Source organism: Pleurodeles waltl, chromosome 4_1 (assembly GCF_031143425.1).
Source record: "Pleurodeles waltl isolate 20211129_DDA chromosome 4_1, aPleWal1.hap1.20221129, whole genome shotgun sequence".
In the NCBI taxonomy this organism is placed as follows: domain Eukaryota; kingdom Metazoa; phylum Chordata; class Amphibia; order Caudata; family Salamandridae; genus Pleurodeles; species Pleurodeles waltl.
In genome coordinates, this window is record NC_090442.1 from 44,815,525 (window position 1) to 44,832,833 (window position 17,309).

At 44.1% G+C, this 17,309-nt stretch overlaps 1 protein-coding gene across 1 annotated transcript in view; it reads right to left on the bottom strand.

Moving 5' to 3' along the window:
• Window positions 1-17,309, bottom strand: part of LOC138286968 (uncharacterized) — a 417,069-nt gene that overhangs the window by 224,799 nt on the left and 174,961 nt on the right. The window contains exon 12 of the mRNA XM_069227337.1: window positions 9,082-10,104. Coding sequence (XP_069083438.1) covers window positions 9,082-10,104 — 1,023 coding nt within the window. The remainder of the gene's footprint in view (window positions 1-9,081; window positions 10,105-17,309) is intronic.

The following is a 17,309-nucleotide window of genomic DNA, read 5'->3' on the forward strand; positions in this document are numbered from 1 at the left end:
GGCTGTGCACAAAGGAAATCCTGGAAGAGTGCACAGGAGCCGGAGCAGCTGCAAATCACGCGGTACCCAGCAATGCAGTCTAGCGTGGGGAGGCAAGGACTTACCTCCACCAAACTTGGACTGAAGAGTCACTGGACTGTGGAAGTCACTTGGACAGAGTTGCTGACTTCCAGGGACCATGCTCGTCGTGCTGAGAGGGGACCCAGAGGACCGGTGATGCAGTCTTTTGGTGCCTGCGGTTGCAGGGGGAAGATTCCGTCGACCCACGGGAGATTTCTTCGGAGCTTCTAGTGCAGAGAGGAGGCAGACTACCCCCACAGCATGCACCACCAGGAAAGCAGACGAGAAGGCGGCTGGATCAGCGATACAAGGTTGCAGTAGTCGTCTTTGCTACTTTGTTGCGGTTTTGCAGGCGTCCAGAGCAGTCAGCGGTCGATTCCTTGGCAGAAGGTGAAGAGAGAGATGCAGAGGAACTCTGATGAGCTCTTGCATTTGTTATCTAAAGAATTCCCCAAAGCAGAGACCCTAAATAGCCAGAAAAGGAGGTTTGGCTACTTAGGAAGGAGGATAGGCTAGCAACACAGGTAAGAGCCTATCAGAAGGAGTCTCTGATGTCACCTGCTGGCCCTGGCCACTCAGAGCAGTCCAGTGTGCCAGCAGCACCTCTGTTTCCAAGATGGCAGAGGTCTGGAGCACACTGGAGGAGCTCTGGGCACCTCCAGGGGAGGTGCAGGTCAGGGGAGTGGTCACTCCCCTTTCCTTTGTCCAGTTTCGCGCCAGAGCAGGGCTGGGGGATCCCTGAACCGGTGTAGACTGGCTTATGCAGAGATGGGCACCATCTGTGCCCATCAAAGCATTTCCAGAGGCTGGGGGAGGCCACTCCTCCCCAGCCCTGACACCTTTTTCCAAAGGGAGAGGGTGTAACACCCTCTCTCTGAGGACGTCCTTTGTTCTGCCTTCCTGGGCCAAGCCTAGCTGGACCCCAGGAGGGCAGAAACCTGTCTGAGGGGTTGGCACCAGCAGCAGCTGCAGTGAAACCCCGGGAAAGGTAGTTTGGCAGTACCCGGGTCTGTGCTAGAGACTCGGGGGATCATGGAATTGTCACCCCAATGCCAGAATGGCATTGGGGTGACAATTCCATGATCTTAGACATGTTACATGGCCATGTTCGGAGTTACCATTGTGACGCTATACATATATAGTGACGTGTAATGGTGTCCCCGCACTCACAAAGTCCGGGGAATTTGCCCTGAACAATGTGGGGGCGCCTTGGCTAGTGCCAGGGTGCCCACACACTAAGTAACTTAGCACCCCACCTTTACCAGGTAAAGGTTAGATATATATGTGACTTATAAGTTACTTAAGTGCAGTGGTAAATGGCTGTGAAATAACGTGGACGTTATTTCACTCGGGCTGCAGTGGCAGGCCTGTGTAAGAATTGTCAGAGCTCCCTATGGGTGGCAAAAGAATAGCTGCAGCCCATAGGGATCTCCTGGAACCCCAATACCCTGGGTACCTCAGTAGCATATACTAGGGAATTATAAGGGTGTTCCAGTATGCCAATGTGAATTGGTGAAATTGGTCACTAGCCTGTTAGTGACAATTTGTAAAGAGAGAGCTTAACCACTGAGGTTCTGGTTAGCAGAGCCTCAGTGAGACAGTTAGGCATCACACAGGGAACACATACATCTAGGTCACAAACTTATGAGCACTGGGGTCCTGACTAGCAGGGTCCCAGTGACACATAACAAACATACTGAAAACATAGGGTTTTCACTATGAGCACTGGGCCCTGGCTGGCAGGATCCCAGTGAGACAGTGAAAACACTCTGACATACACTCACAAACAGGCCAAAAGTGGGGGTAACAAGGCTAGAAAGAGGCTACTTTCTCACAATAGGCCAACCCAGCAAAGCACCCACAGCAAAGGGGCAGTAGTACTCCTCCAGCTTTTCAGCTCTTCTCCTTGGCAGAGGTTCCTCTTGATCTACCTGCTGTTGTTGAACTCATTGATTCATAACAGAGAAGGGACATTGAAAGAATAAAACAGATGAACAGGCAGTGCAGCCTTGACAAACTGAAATAATTTCCCAACGTACATGGTCAGCTCGCCCAACACCAGTCTGCACTCTTACTGAGAGGATCCTACCTAATAATTCTGAAATCACTGAGGAATTGAGATGTAAAGCTCATGCAAGAGGGTCAAAGACCGACTGTGGAAACTAAGAGACTGGTCTGCCAGAAAATGGGCTTCTGGGTGCCATATATGTCAAAGCTTGAGTGAAGACAGCACCCCTGTACCTCACCATGGGCCCCCTAGGTTTACTTATACTATGAATATAGGTAACTCTGGAGGCAGCATTACCCGGCAATTACAAGTGGAATCCTTGCAAATTATAATTAACTGGACAAATCAATAATTCTGCATCTGATTCCCCTTGTAAATCTTCATTTCTCCTGCTTTTCGCCCAGAGCTTTCACCTGCCTAGAGCTGATGACATCTACAGGATGAAAGCACCAGGTCTGTGGGAAATCAGCTGACATTGCAATAGAATAAGCCATAAATGGGCCATTAAATGAAGTTGCTGATCATCTGTATTAAAAGAGTAAATTTTGGACACCTCTGTGTGCAGCATATCACTTAGCACATATACTCTAAGTGTGTTATATTGTCTTTAAACAACTTATCACTGCACTGTGTGAATCACTCCTACTCTCAAGGCCTGGTAACAAACCTCTTACCACCATTCTCTCAAAGACTCCTCCGCTACAACCCTTTGCCTCCCAGGTGGTGTGGGGTGCTAGTGGTTACGTTTCCCCTTAGGTCTTGAAGTGATGCGTTGAGGAGCCGCCGCGCCTCTTCATGCGGCCTGCTCAGTGCCAGTCCTGGCAGAAAGTGCCCTCAGCCCACTGCCGGCTATCACTTCCCAATCAGGCATCCCCCCAAACTCTAAGGTGGCGCAAGGCGACCATGAAAGTCTCACCTCCTGGACCCTGTAGTTTTTTTTTCTTCTTTGACGTGCCCTCCCCAGGCTGTCTTCCAAACACAGCATTTGTGAACAGTGATGCTCTTCATAGCAGGGCTCTTTCCAGTTTGGACCACCCACAACAGAGGATCAAAGAGCTGTGAGCTTTCTGCACCTGACTATCAACAACAGTGATCACGAAACACCCAGAGGGGAAGCCTCAGCTAAAGGATTCTCCACACCCTGATCAACAGAGACTGCAGTCCCTCCCTTCACCACCACCATCAACCAAATGGCAGTGCTCATGAAGACAAATCATCTACGTTCACAGCAAAAAGGAGCTACTCCAATCTCTAAAGGGAACCCTGTCTCTTCTTTCCCCCCTTGTGTCTGTCTCACACCTTCAGCTTCAGAAATGTCACCACTTTCTGTGAAGAAAATGCAACCCATCTGCTACAATTGGCCAGGTCAGGGGCTTCCAAAATGAAACCCAAAGGCCTCCAATTCTCTGTTTCACTGGTTCACACAAAGAATTTCTCATACAGGTAACACAGGAACGCACACACATAACATGCATGGGATGTTAGCACTGGGAGCTGGGTTAGTGCATAGAAGCAGAGCTTTACATGAGTGGGCCTGTAAGCCTCCATTCATGTGACACAGATAAAAGGTCTGTTGAAAACTACTGATTCACTAAACTCTGTACGCTGCCACCACCCCTCTACATGATAAAACCATGACTGGAATTTTAGGCCACTGTCCCACAAATGAGGGCATGCATGGGTTGCCACTCCAGGTTAAGGGACCAAGCCTTTACACATACACACCAGATCAGTTTGACACAGGGGAAAATGAAAAACCAGGACACCAGATAGTCGCGTTTAGGCACTCAGGGCATTGGAACACAAATGGACACTGTTCGAAATGGCCTTTTCTGCAGGGTTATTCCAAAACGTTTCGCATTTCTCCTATTTTTCTGACCTGCTTTTTGTTGGCTTTAGAACTCTGGGCACTTTACCGCTGCTTATCAGTGCTAACGTGCATGTGCTCTCTCCCCCAAGACTTGGTATAATTGGCTTACACCTGTTTGGCTTATTTAATTTACCTTTTAGTACGTACATTTCAGTATTCTCACTTCATAAATAAGAAAATCACTGAAGAGTTGACACAATATGAGTGTATGAATCAATCAAGTTTTCTATTAGAATTAATGTACGTTAATGTAGATTCCATGAAATCGTTATATCATTAGTACATAAACATACATCAATGACAAGCATGCGTATTAACATTAGCTAATCAGTTATTAAACAGTAGTAGGGAAACAAGGAACTGCTGCACCAAAAGTACAACGCACATCTAATGTATAAAAATTATTATACGTTTGAGGAAATATTCAAAGCTAAATAGACTATCTTAAAGGAATATGTTTAAAACACCAACGGGTAAAGGTAAGTTGCAGAAATATGTACCAGCAGCTTCCACCAACCTATGGATGACATGAATTGTTAGACTAATGATGTCAACTTATGACCTAAATCTCACACACTTAGATAATTCCTCTCTAGTTTCGATATGTTTCATACGTTTGGCCAATTATTACAGAACACTTGGGTCATGTGATATTAGGAAGAAAGTAATTACATATTCAAAGCTTCTCCCATTAGCTTATTTAAAATCATAATTTTCATTTTAAGGGCAACAATATATTGACAAAAGCAGCTTGCAAAATGCAATTATGTTTTCCTGTTATCTATCGCCTTAAAGTCACACAACTGTGTGTCCGAACGACTATGTGCAGCTCCTTGTTCTGCACATCTGCATCGAAAGCTAGGGACAGATTTATTATTGATCAACAAACCATTTAAATTATTCAAAAATCCCCAATGGCGTCTGCCAAAGTGCAGAAGACAATTCTCAGTTAACCCCCAACATGCCACGCAGACAGGTAACCATGAGGCTAGGAAGAAAAACGTTACTTACCACTGGTAACAATCTTTCTGGTGGATACTCTTCTCTGCCTGCAGATTCCTCACCTGAACAATAATCCCAGGTGCCAGTCTGGAACTTCAAAGCTCTCACATCGCTGGTACGGGATGTTGGTTAGCATTTGGAGCAGAAGTTTCATCTGGTGATGTCACTAAAGCCATATAGCACACAAGGACATCATTTGTCATCCATTTTTCCCCAGCTTCGAGGCCAGTAGACTGACTAACATCAATAGAGTGCTGCAATACCAAAAAAAATGTGGGGTCTTATAAACTCTCCCTATAACATTCATCAAACGGGGAGTCAATTAGGAATCTGGAGGTAGAGTATACCCCAGACAAGTTGTAACCTCTTTTTCTGCTGGACCAAGTGAAGGGTCGACACACTGACAAGATGATGTCTACCACGTCCGGTGGCAGCTGCAAGGAGTTTAGATGTCCCTGCTCAATCTCCAGGCATGAAGGAGAAGGCTTTGGAAATTGGGATGCAGCACCATTCCCTCCGACTAGGAGAGAAGGTCTAGTCTGCATGGCAGCCTCCAAAGAGAACATATGGTGACACACTGGAGGCCTTTATACCACACTCCTGTTGGCCAATCTGGGGTGATGAGAATGACTTGGGCCAGTCTTGGTGTATCTTCTACAGAACTCGAGAAATCAAATGAAAGATGTAGTGCAATTGAAATTTCCACCTCTACTGAAACATGTCCCCCAAAGCTCCCATAAACAGAATAGTACTGGAGGGTACAGAACTGCTGGAATTGATTATTTTTGGAAAAGGGCGGACAAGTCCACCTAGGGAGTACCCCATCTAGTGAAGATGTCCTGGAGTAATATCCATAGCAGACGCCACTCATGATCAGCAAGATAACTCCAGCTGAGGCTGTCGGCTCTGGCATTCAAGGGCACTCCTCTAGGTGGACGGTTGTGATCCAAATCCCTTGTTGTGTGCCCATACCCGTCTCAATGCTTGCAGGCAAATGAAATAAAACCCTTTTACCTCTAGCTTATTGACTAATCTTGGATGGAAGAGAAGAAGGCCTTGGTTGCCGGCCACATTTCCCACAGTTCCAACAGAACCTGTTCTTTGAGAGACCAAAGACCTCTGATCACCAGATCCTCTAGGCGAGATCCCACCCTGAAGTGGAAACATTCATTACTACTGTTGCCACAGCTGAAGAAGAAGCAATTGCCATCTTGCAACTCAGGTTCACCTCGTTCCCCACTAAACCCCTTCTACTGCAGCACTGGGGAGATTATTATGGAGTCCAGCAGGTCTCCCCCCTACTGTAGCCACTGTCCGCAGAGGCAGTACTACAGGTCACACATGTGCCAACATTCATGCGGGACTAGGAGAATGGAGGAACCTTCAGACCTAGGAGTCATAGGACCTTCAGAACTGGGACTTTCACATTGTGTTGGAAAGAGGGAACCATTTCCCTCGAATGTCTTCAATCCTCTGAGGTTGAGGAAAGGTATGGAGAAGAGTGGTGTCCAGTACTGACCCTATAAATTAGTTGTTGAAAGGGCGTCAGGTAGGATTTTAACTGTAGATGGGGAGATACCACCTCCAGCAATTCAACGTTGATTAACCAGTCATCCATATATGAGAAAATAGGTGTGCCCGAACTTCGGCGACAGGTTGTAACCACTGTCATCACTTTTGTGAAAACGTGAGGTGCCGATGTTAGCTGAATTAGGAGCACAACAATTTAGTAGTGCGAAGAACCGACTGCAAAACACAGATACCTCTGCTGCAAATGCAGGATGTGGCAGTATGCATCCTGTGGGTCGTGTGACACCATACAGTCTCCAGCTTACAAAGCCAGCAACACTGAGCAAGGGTCCGCCTCTTGAACTTTTTCTCTTTGAGCTGTAGTGGAGTCGGAAGCGGGGTCAACTACATTTCTCATCCCTGACCCGGGCCATGAAGAGCCTTGCCTCATGGTCCTTTATGGCGTTTGGGTGCTTGCTCTCGCAGTCTGGTCTGAACTGAGGCACTAGAGGCAGATGAAGTGGGGATCTGTTAAGGCCCTCTGTATATGGCTTTGGTGACAACATCGAATACCACTTTTGGCACCTATGCACTGCCAGGCCCCCTCCAAACAATGTGATTGCCTTGATTTCCTGCTCCAGAATGGCACCTGGGGATTATGCTATAAGTGAGGAATCGTCAAGTAGAAGTATCCAGCAGAACTGGTCTCTCTTGAGTCACAGGTGCTAAGACTCTTGACTCTCATTGGTTCACAAAACCTTCAATACGAAACATGCCATGACAGACAGAACTATGGCGGCATAGATGTGCTATGCTCATTCTGGTATTTAACAGCAAGTAACAGTTTAATTTCCATTCTGAAAGTGAGCTTGTCCCAAACTACCACTACCACGTGCTGGTGGCCGGCAGTAGGGACTCTGCACTTCGATAAAATTAATTCAGCAGATGCATTAGTTTCTACAACCTTGTCTACTGAAGATGTTTCTTTTTCTTTCTTCCCACAAGGATGTGTTATAAGAACACTGTGTATTTGATGGCTCCAGCAACACAAAAGCAAATTTCAGATGATTCAGAATGCTGCGGTCTATCTTATTTGTGGACTGAGAAAGTCTCAACTGCACCACAAACGTTTATTCTTCACTCATGAGGCAGCACATACTTTAAAGTCCTTGCATTCATCCACAGAGTTTATAAAATGAGTGTTCCTTTTTGCTTATAAAAACAAACCTGAATATCACCTGTGTTTCTTTCTTATCAATCCAAATTTCATTTCCAGTGCCAAGGTTCCAGAAATGTATATCAGGGAGTCAATAGTTCTCGATTCCAGCTTCTAAGAGCTGGAATTCTTTGCTGCTCACGATTCAATCTTTACTTATCTGTCAACACTTCAGAAACATAAGAACTAAACTTTTCAATATCTTTTTCTCCTTTCAAAGATTTTACCATTATACATGGATTCTATCCTTGCCCCAGACAGGATTTGGTTGAAGGATTCTCCGCAAATAAGAAAATCATAATATATATTTACATACAATTCATCTAACAATGACTCGTTTATGTAGTCTGTGGTGAGCCATCCAATATCCCAAGGATGCAGCTGTGGAACACCACTGAGGAAGTGACACTATGGTGGATGCATTTACAGATGCATGAGATGATGGAAGTGAGCATCACTTCTCCTTCGTCAGGTCTTGGGAGGTAAATGCCGTGCACTGCAAGCATTAACCCTGGGAGTTACAGCTCACATTCTCTACTTTCACTTCTTGTGCTTTTGGGCACTGTTCTCTGGCCATCGTCACAGAATCATCAGTGTTGCATAAAGCACCTAAACACCTATGAATATTCTCCAGTGTGTACTTGTTTAATCGGTTTGAGAGTGTTGGGTTTATAGGATTTAGCACTAATTCCTGAAATTAGCTGAAAATACACTTGTTAGTCCAAGCATTGTTCATAGTGTTACTTTCACAGGCAGCATGAACAGGTGTGCTTGGATGTTCTTCTTTATAACTGTATTTTACTGAAGAAAAAACAGTGCTTCTTCTCTTTTATTCCGCACTCTGCTGATGTCTTAATGTTTTGCTTGCAACTTCTTTTTTTTTTATATGTAGAGAAATGTACAGAAAAGTAGAGAAATTAAATGAGCAATCACGGACAACAAACACATAATTCTAGAAATATCTGTGTTTCTTCTTTTCTGAATAGTTGGGCTTCTATCATCAACATTTTTATCATCTGGCACTTGAATGTCCCACATAATTGTAATTTTGTTATCTTTTGTAATTCGCTGATGGCTATGTAGGCTTGGTAATTGACTAAAGTTCTTCTGCTTTTCACTGCACTAAAATAGTTTTTCCCTTTTGTGTGTTTGCTGATGTCTTTGGAGGTGTGATAATGCAGTAAAGGTCTTCACACATTCACTGCAATGATATGTTTTTCCCCTTTGTGTGTTCTCTGGTGTCTTTGGAGGTGTGATAACTGAGTAAAGCTCTTCACACATTCACTGCCTCTGAATGGATTTTCCTGAGGGTGTACATTGATGCTTTTTTAGGAGTGGTGAGTGACTAAAGCTCCTCACACACTCAGCGCGATTGAATAGTTTTTCACCTGTGTGTGTTTGCTGATGTATTTGTTATTGACTAAAGCTACTTCCACATTTACTGCAGTCATACGGTTTCTCCGCAGTGTGTGTTTGCTGATGCCTTGTTAGGTTTGCTAATTGAGTAAAGCTCTTCACACATTCACTGCACTTGAATGGCTTTTCTCCTGTGTGTATTCGCTGATGATTCCTTAATGTTGAAGATACACTGAAACTACTTCCACATTCGCTGCAGTGGTATGGTTTTTCTCCTGTGTGTGTGCGATGATGGCTTTGGAGAGCTGATAATTGACTAAAGCTCTTCACACATTCATTGCACTTGTATGGTTTTTCCCCTGTGTGTATTCGCTGATGTTTCCTTAATGTTGAAGATACACTAAAGCTGCTTCCACATTCGCTGCAATGGTATGGTTTTTCACCTGTGTGTGATCTCTGATGTGTCCTTAATTTTGAAGAGTCACTAAAACTACTTCCACATTCGCTGCAATGGTATGGTTTTTCCCCTGTGTGCATTCGCTGATGTACTTGTAGATGTGATAATAGACGAAAGCTTTTCACACATTCAGTGCACCTGAATGGTTTTTCTCCTGTGTATGTTCGCTGATGGCTTTGTAAGTTTGATAACTGACTAAAGCTCTTCCCACATTCATTGCACCTGAATGGTTTTTCCCCTGTGTGTGTTCGCTGATGAATCCTGAGATTTGAGGAATCACTAAAACGTCTTCCACATTCATTGCAATGGTATGGTTTTCCTCCTGTGTGTGTTCGTTGATGACCTTTTAAGAGTGCTGATTGATTGACGCTAGTAACGCTTTCAGTGTATTTTAACTTTTTTTCCCATGCGTGCGTTTGCTGAGGTTGCTTTAGTTCTGATGACAAACAAATGCTCTTGCTGCATGTGTATGTTTTTTCTTTCCTGGTTAGAGTATCGGGGTCTGGTGTATGTTCATCTACATTCCATGACTGTGTTCCCTGATGGGCCAACATGGCTGATAAAGTACTTGTGTAATTCTCACATTGCCTGGATGTGTGTGGTATTTTGAACATTTCATTTCCTGTTTAAATAGAGTAAAATGATCGTTAAATTCTTGCCACACTCATAATATGTTTGAGGCTTCTTTGTGGGTGATTTTTTCTTCAGATTGGATAATGATTTTGCAGACTTGGGGTAAAGGTTCATCCCCCTTCTGGTCTGTGTGAACTGGGACAGCACTCTGTATTTTAGGCAGCAGAACTCTTTTCCTTTATCCTTCAGTTGTCTGGCTCCACTCTGTTGTACTTTTCTGCGGTTGCTGTGGTTTGGCCAGAGAGAGTTTACAATACACCTAGAGCGCTGAATGAGGGTCTGTTATTATTTTAGGGGCAGAGCACTGCTGTAAATACATCACACCGATCCCATAATTAAATGTAGTATTGCACATGTGTTTACACATGAGGAAGGTTGTTAGCGTTGTTGCCTTCATGTTGTAGCGGTCATTTCTTAGTCTTGTGGCGTGGAGGCGCACAGCTCTGACTCTTAAATTCACTGAAGGGCTCTTGTCTGCTTCTTCCAGGATCTGTCAGTTTATGTTCAGGTTCCTCTGTCGCCAAATGCACTGATGTTTTCCTCAATACTGGATTTCATTATTTCTGACAGTTGTTTTCAGATTTATAATATTATCTTCATTATTGATAATCATTTTGCACATTCAAGGCTTGTTTCCTGTTGGATATAAAAAGATAGAAAATTGCTAAATGGAAAAGTAAAGGAAGGTGAACACACAATATTTATCTGGGTGTAAAAGTCATTGCTTCTTCATCATCTTTTAAACTTATCAAGGGACATCTCACCATACACAAATATTTAACTAAAAGTTCTGTTGGGAATATCACATCTTCTTTACTTCAGAAAAAGTGAACATTTACCAGTGTTCACAGAGTACCTTGATAAAGAAGGGATGCTTGTGAGAGAGGGCCTCTTTTTGACATGGTTATCTCCCCACTTTTTGCATGTTGTTGATGTGTCCTAGAAATTGTATTGCCCGGGGCACATGTTAACCAGGTTCCCTGGGCCAGAGCTCATTCCCTAAATCTGTTGTGATGCATTGCACAACTGGATACACCCTTCACTACCACTATAACTCCCTAGTAAGTGGGTTTCTATGTACCCAGGACATGGGGTGCTAGGGGTAGGCCCCTGAGGGCAGCAGCACTAACTGTACCACCCTCTAGGGCAATGCATCCAGAGGCACCCAGCACTGCCATTGCAGGCTGAGTATCCTGGTGCAAACCTAAAATACAAACTCGACATGGCCCGCTGCCTGTGTGCCCTGTCCACCCTACACTCCATATCCTATGGGTAAGTCACCCCTCTGGCAGGCCTTACAGCCCTAAGGCAGGGTGCTCCATATTATATGTGGGGGCATAGCTGCATGAGCAATATGCCCCCACTGTGTCCTTTCCAAATCTGGGACATAGTGAGTGAAGAGAGCAGCCATTTTAATGCATGTGCTGGACATTGGTCAAACACGAGTTCCCCAGCTACATGATGGCCACTCTGACCCCTGGGTTGTTTAGTATCAAACAACTCAGAATGCTAAATCTACACTGCATGCAGCAGCTGGCATCCCCCTTTGTAAACTCCCACTTTTGGTGGGAGCAAAGGCAGGAAACCTAACGAAGTGTAGGAGGAGTGGCCTCACCTGTCATGCACCACCCCTAAAGTGTTGACTGCGAGGGGGACCCTCAAATTCAGTTTCCTCCATCTTGGAATGGAGGAAAATAGCTAATGAGGTTTAGGGAAGTGACCCTTCCCACAGGAAGTGGTCACTATAGTGGGCGTAGCCACCCTAAGGTAAGTGTCCCATTAGACACCACAGGTTCCCCCCTAAAACGCCCACTAAATTCAGTATTTAATGGGCACCCCTAGACCAAGAAATCAGATTTGAAAGGACAAAGAAGAAGACAGCCCCAAAGAAGTCCACTGCAAGAGAACTGAGGACCTGCTGCATCAGAAGAAGAGCCAAGACCCTGCCTGCTGCATCTGTGTGCTGACAATTGCTGCTGCGGAGGAGCTGACCACTGAATTGACCTCAAAAGACCCAGAGGACCTCCAGGCTCTGCAAATAGCCTGAGTGGAGACACTACTCAAGAAAGCAGCAAGAACCAACAAGCCAGTAAGGGTCACTTCACTGACCAGCCGATATCTCCGCAACCGGAAGTCACTGCTGGACCCGACGACACACCGACGTCAGCCCAGACTAGACCTACAAGTGTGCCAACTTTGATGGCACTGCGCTCTCCAGTGGCTGAGTCATACCAATACGCCAGGTACTGGCCAGTGCACATCAGATTCCAAGAAAAACAGCTCCCCCAGAGCTGCAACTGAACCAGGAGGAAGCCCCGGTTGAGGGAGTTCGGAAGCAAACTGGACCTCCTGCCAGCATGCCACTGTCAACTTGCAAGCCGCCTCCAAAGAGATTTACCTCCAGCCTCAAAGGGCTCCATTGCACACAGCTCCTGGATCACCAACGCGCCCTGCATCTGGCCGCCCTGTGCCCTGCAACAAGGAACCAGCTGTACTTCACTAGTCCCTAACCCCTTGCGACCTCGACTGCCTAAGGGAACCCCAAGGCATCACCTTTAAGTGTGCAAACCATCTTATTTTCCAGGTGGCCCCTCCAAGTGGGCCTTTGCCTGTGCCAAGAGACTTTCCAGCCCTGCTGCTACCGGAACTGGGAGCCGCCCGAGGCTCTCCAGCTGGCACAGCGTGCCCACTGACTGCTTCGACCATCCTGTGAAAGAAGACACTGGTAACCCAACTGTATGATTTTTAATGCATTTTTAAAAGTGACTGCCTATTGATTCCTATGGTGTGTAATTACGCACAGAAAGACTAACTTTATTAAAACTTTGAAAAGTCATAAATCAAAAAGTACTTAATGTACCTTGACCATTTTGGATTTAAAAATGATATAAAAATCTGAAGTATTTTTACAAATTTGGTCTCGAGTTATTCCTTGAGTGTGTGTGGTACATGATTGACGCTGTGAGTACAACAAATGCTTAGCACTCCTCCTAGATTGACCTAACTTCTTGACCAGCTACCTAAAAAATTTAAACATTAGGTGATGTGATTTTTTGCCTCTGAAAACCAACATATGGTTGCCTGGAACCCCTGCATAGTGTGCCTAGTTTTGCACACTACATAGAGGGCCAGCCTCCTTCAGTGCTCACGGAACACTCATGTTTAAAGTTTACAGCCATGTGCTATAGGTACAGCTTTAGGAAGATGCACATGGACAAGATTTCATTTAAACAAGAAGATTGTAGAAACAGATGGATCAGGACATGATGTTATTACGTTAGTTTGAGGAAGTGTAGAAGAAAGGTAATTCTTCAAGAAGTAAGTAATAAAGCAAACTCTTTAGGAAGTATATAACAAAGGTAACTCTTCAGGGAGCATATAACAAAGGAACCTCTTCAGGAAGTATATAATAAAAGGCAACTCCTCAGAAGTATTTAACAAAGTAGACTGTTTAGGAAGTATATAACATAGGTAATTCTTCAGGAAATATACAACAAAGGAAACTCTTCGGGACTTATATAACAAAGGCCACTTCAGGAAGTATATAATAATGGTAACTATTCAGGAAGTATATAACAAATGAAACTCTTCAGAAATTATATAATAAAGGTAACTCTTCAGGAAGTATATAACAAAGGAAACTCTTCAGGTCATATATAACAAAGGCCACTTCAGGAAGTATATAATAAAGTTAACTCTTCAGGACGTATATAATAAAGGTAACTCTTCAGGAAGCATATAACAAAGAAAGCTCTTCAGGAAGTATTTGATAAATGCAACTCTTCAGAAGTATATAACAAAAGAGACTCTTTCGGAAGTATATAACAAAGGTAATTCTTCAAGAAATATATAACAAAGGAAACTCTTCAGGACATATATAACAGACACCACTTCAGGAAGTATATAACAAAGGAAACTCTCCAGAAAGTATATAATAAAAGTAACTTCTTCAGGAAGTATAAAATAAAGGTAACTCCATTCACACTCTTCTTCACAGTCGTTTTCCGTTCACATTGGATCACCTGAAGTGGCAACTCCTTTCTTGACCTTGTTATTTGTTAAGTTATCTTTGCCACTTTCTACAGCCCCCCCGGGAGTCGTGCGTTGAGGTGGATTTTCTATCGCCATAAGATACGTCCATCTCTGAAACTAGTGCAGCTTCCATGGCCTCGCTCTGGCCCGGACACTTTACACAGAGAGATTCTTTAGTTCTTCCTAAAGCAGATACACTTTTGATCCTGTCGTACTTTAAGCTGCAGCTCCTTCCAGAATAAAAGGTTCATTGGAATACCTACCTCTACATTATGCACATAGACAAGGCGCACAAACAACAGCAATATCAGTGATTTAGCTCCTAACATAGTGAATCTACCAAAATCAGTAATTGACCTGACATAGCCCAGTAGCCAACAGATGTGTTCATATTAAACTGTTGCTTTGTCTTCCTTTTAAGAGGATTTGACTATGGGCCCGACTTAGAAATTGGTGGAAGGGTTACTCCGTCACAACGGTGATGGATATCCTGCCTGCCGAAATCTAAATCCCATAAAAAATTATGGGATTTCGATTTCAGCGGACAGGTTCTCCATCAACATTGTGACAGAGTAACCCATCCTCTAATATCTAAATTAGGCCCTTAGTGTTGTCCGTTTAGTGCTGAGGAGGCTTCTCTGTGGCCGGGAGGGCCTTTGGCAGAGCGGGAGGAGGTGTCCGTTGTCAACAGATGAATGCAGCATTTCTGCCTTTGGGCATTTCTTATATCCAGGCTTACCTGATTTCCTTTCCATCTCCCACCCACACCACCCTACGTCTGCATATTCACTCTACAGGGCTCCCTGTTAGTCAAAACACGGGGACCAACTAAATGCCTGCAACGAGCAGAAAACAGGTAACGGCCTGATAGTCAAATGGCCAAGGATGGAAGTACAGGGATGAGAAGCTTCATTTTTATAAGCTCATCTGGGAGGTACAAACAGAGAAGGTGCAGAGCTAGATGCTCATGAAATCCAAACAGAAGACGTGCACAGGTAGGTGCTTATGAGGTACAAACAGGAGGTGCACAGGTAGTTTGTCATGACAGCGCACCCAGTTTAGTCTTCTGTAGTGAGGAGTTCCTATGGGTCTGGGAACTGCAGTCTTTTTGTTACTTGATTTAACTGTGCTGCTGTATAGACAAAGCAAGGGAAGTAATAAATAATACTTACCTCTGTGTCTAATAAAATTGAGAGCTATTAACACTGAGCACTTGAGGAAATCTTAATTCTGATCATTCATGGAATATCTGTAATGGGAAGTGAAAAGAAAGAAAGTGAGAAGAGAAAAAGGCGGAAGGGAGGAAAGGGGTAAAGAAACTCTCAGGGTCTCTGAGAGTTCGGCCTTAAAAAAAGATCAAATATAGAAGTTAGTCAAGAGGTGCTTTTTAAGCTCTGTTTTGAACACTTGCAAGAGAAATTGGGTCGGATATGAACTGATAGTGGGTCCCAAATCCTGTAGGTATTGCCAGCAAAGGACCTGTTACATGTCTGTCAAATGAGTGAACTTGAGATAGAGACTCACTTCCTAGAGTTCTGTTCTTGTTGGATAACTCAAGCTTTCATGAAGAGATGGAGGTGAGTTTATTTAGAGACAACGAGGTAGACAATGTGCTGATCACCCACAGTGAACAAGGAATCCATTTCCTGGGAGAGGATTGTGGTTGGAGGTTACCTGCGAGATTCCAAGTAACAAACCCGCAGTGCGCAACCGAATGCCAAACATTCAACCCCGGAACGCATTTTCACGAGGCGGGGCACAAGAGTGGGTATGTTTACATTCTGCTCCAAACTGTCCCCAAATGATTCCAGGATACTGCATTTCCTATACATTTATTTTTGCAGTTTCATGTGGTGCAAACCTGGTCCTAGGGTGTTAGAGAACTTTACAGTGAAATAGTTGGATTATAAAGCGGACGATGAAGAATGAAGATAGTTTAAACAAAAACAAAGTCTAGAGCAGAATCCTGAAATACAAATGGATGACGCTTACATTAACTAATATTAATATAGAATCCAGTTTATAAGAATTATTCACTGGGAAAAATGACTGAGTTAGAACTTTTTCCCAGTAAATGGTCAGTGGCAGGAGACTAAGGAATAGGAACTTTCAGTGAGAAAACAGCAGCGATTAAGAACAGCTATTAAGAGGGAGGTTATGGTAGAGTAGAAAATGTGAAAAGAGCAAGTAAAGAGAGTGAGAAAACCCCAAAAATGGATAACAAAAATCAGAAGTGAGTAAGACATAGGAGGTCAGAACAAGTGCTGCAGAAAAAGAATTCAAAAGGCAAAGAGAAATCCAACAACTGGAAATAGTTTTGGACCATATTCGCAAGGCCTTCGGAACAGGAAGATTTTCCTTCCTTTTCGAATGTTACAGGACAGGATGTGGTCACAGAGCTGGCGAAAGTGAGTCCCAGAGTCTTGTGTTGCCAAGAAGTGACTGATTCACCAACTGCTCTTTCACTGCAATACATTTTCAACTATTGTGTATGATAAGTGGGCACAGCTTTGTGCAGGTTTGTGGGTGTTGTACGCTGTCTCCAACTGAGCTCGTGCTTCAGTAAACCCCGCATTACAGCCATCTAGTCCTACCCCATGGCAAGGATATGCATCAATGAGATGTTTGCACCCATTAAGATTTGATTGTTTCATTTAAAAGGTTAATAGTGGGCATTTAACACACCTTTCTTGTTGCTCTGTTCTTCAATCAAATGGCAGAATAACAATGTTCTTTTTAGGACACAAGATTTATTTAGTGCGGTCGGGTCCTGCCTTTCTGTCTGGAGGCGGAGACTGCATTCACTCAGCTAGTCATAGTGAGTTAGTTCTCTATTATTAGTCTGAGGCTTTTAGCATGGATTGCCGGGAGTGGTGTAGGTCCCAGATCCTTAGACCACCAGTTGGAGTCTGAAAGAAAGGACTCTTTGATGAAGATAAGCACTTCTGTCCTGTCTGTTTTGAGCTTCAGGTAGTTAGTTTTCATCCATTTGGTGACTTCCGTTGTGCATGTGTAGAAATTGGTCTTGGTGTTTGCCATGTTTTCAGAGAGGAAGAGTATGAGGAGCATCAGCGTAGAATATGATGCTGACTCCATGAACATGGATGATGTTGGCGAGTGGGGCAATGCAGGCGTTGAACAGGTTGGGGCGCAGCAAAGATCTTTG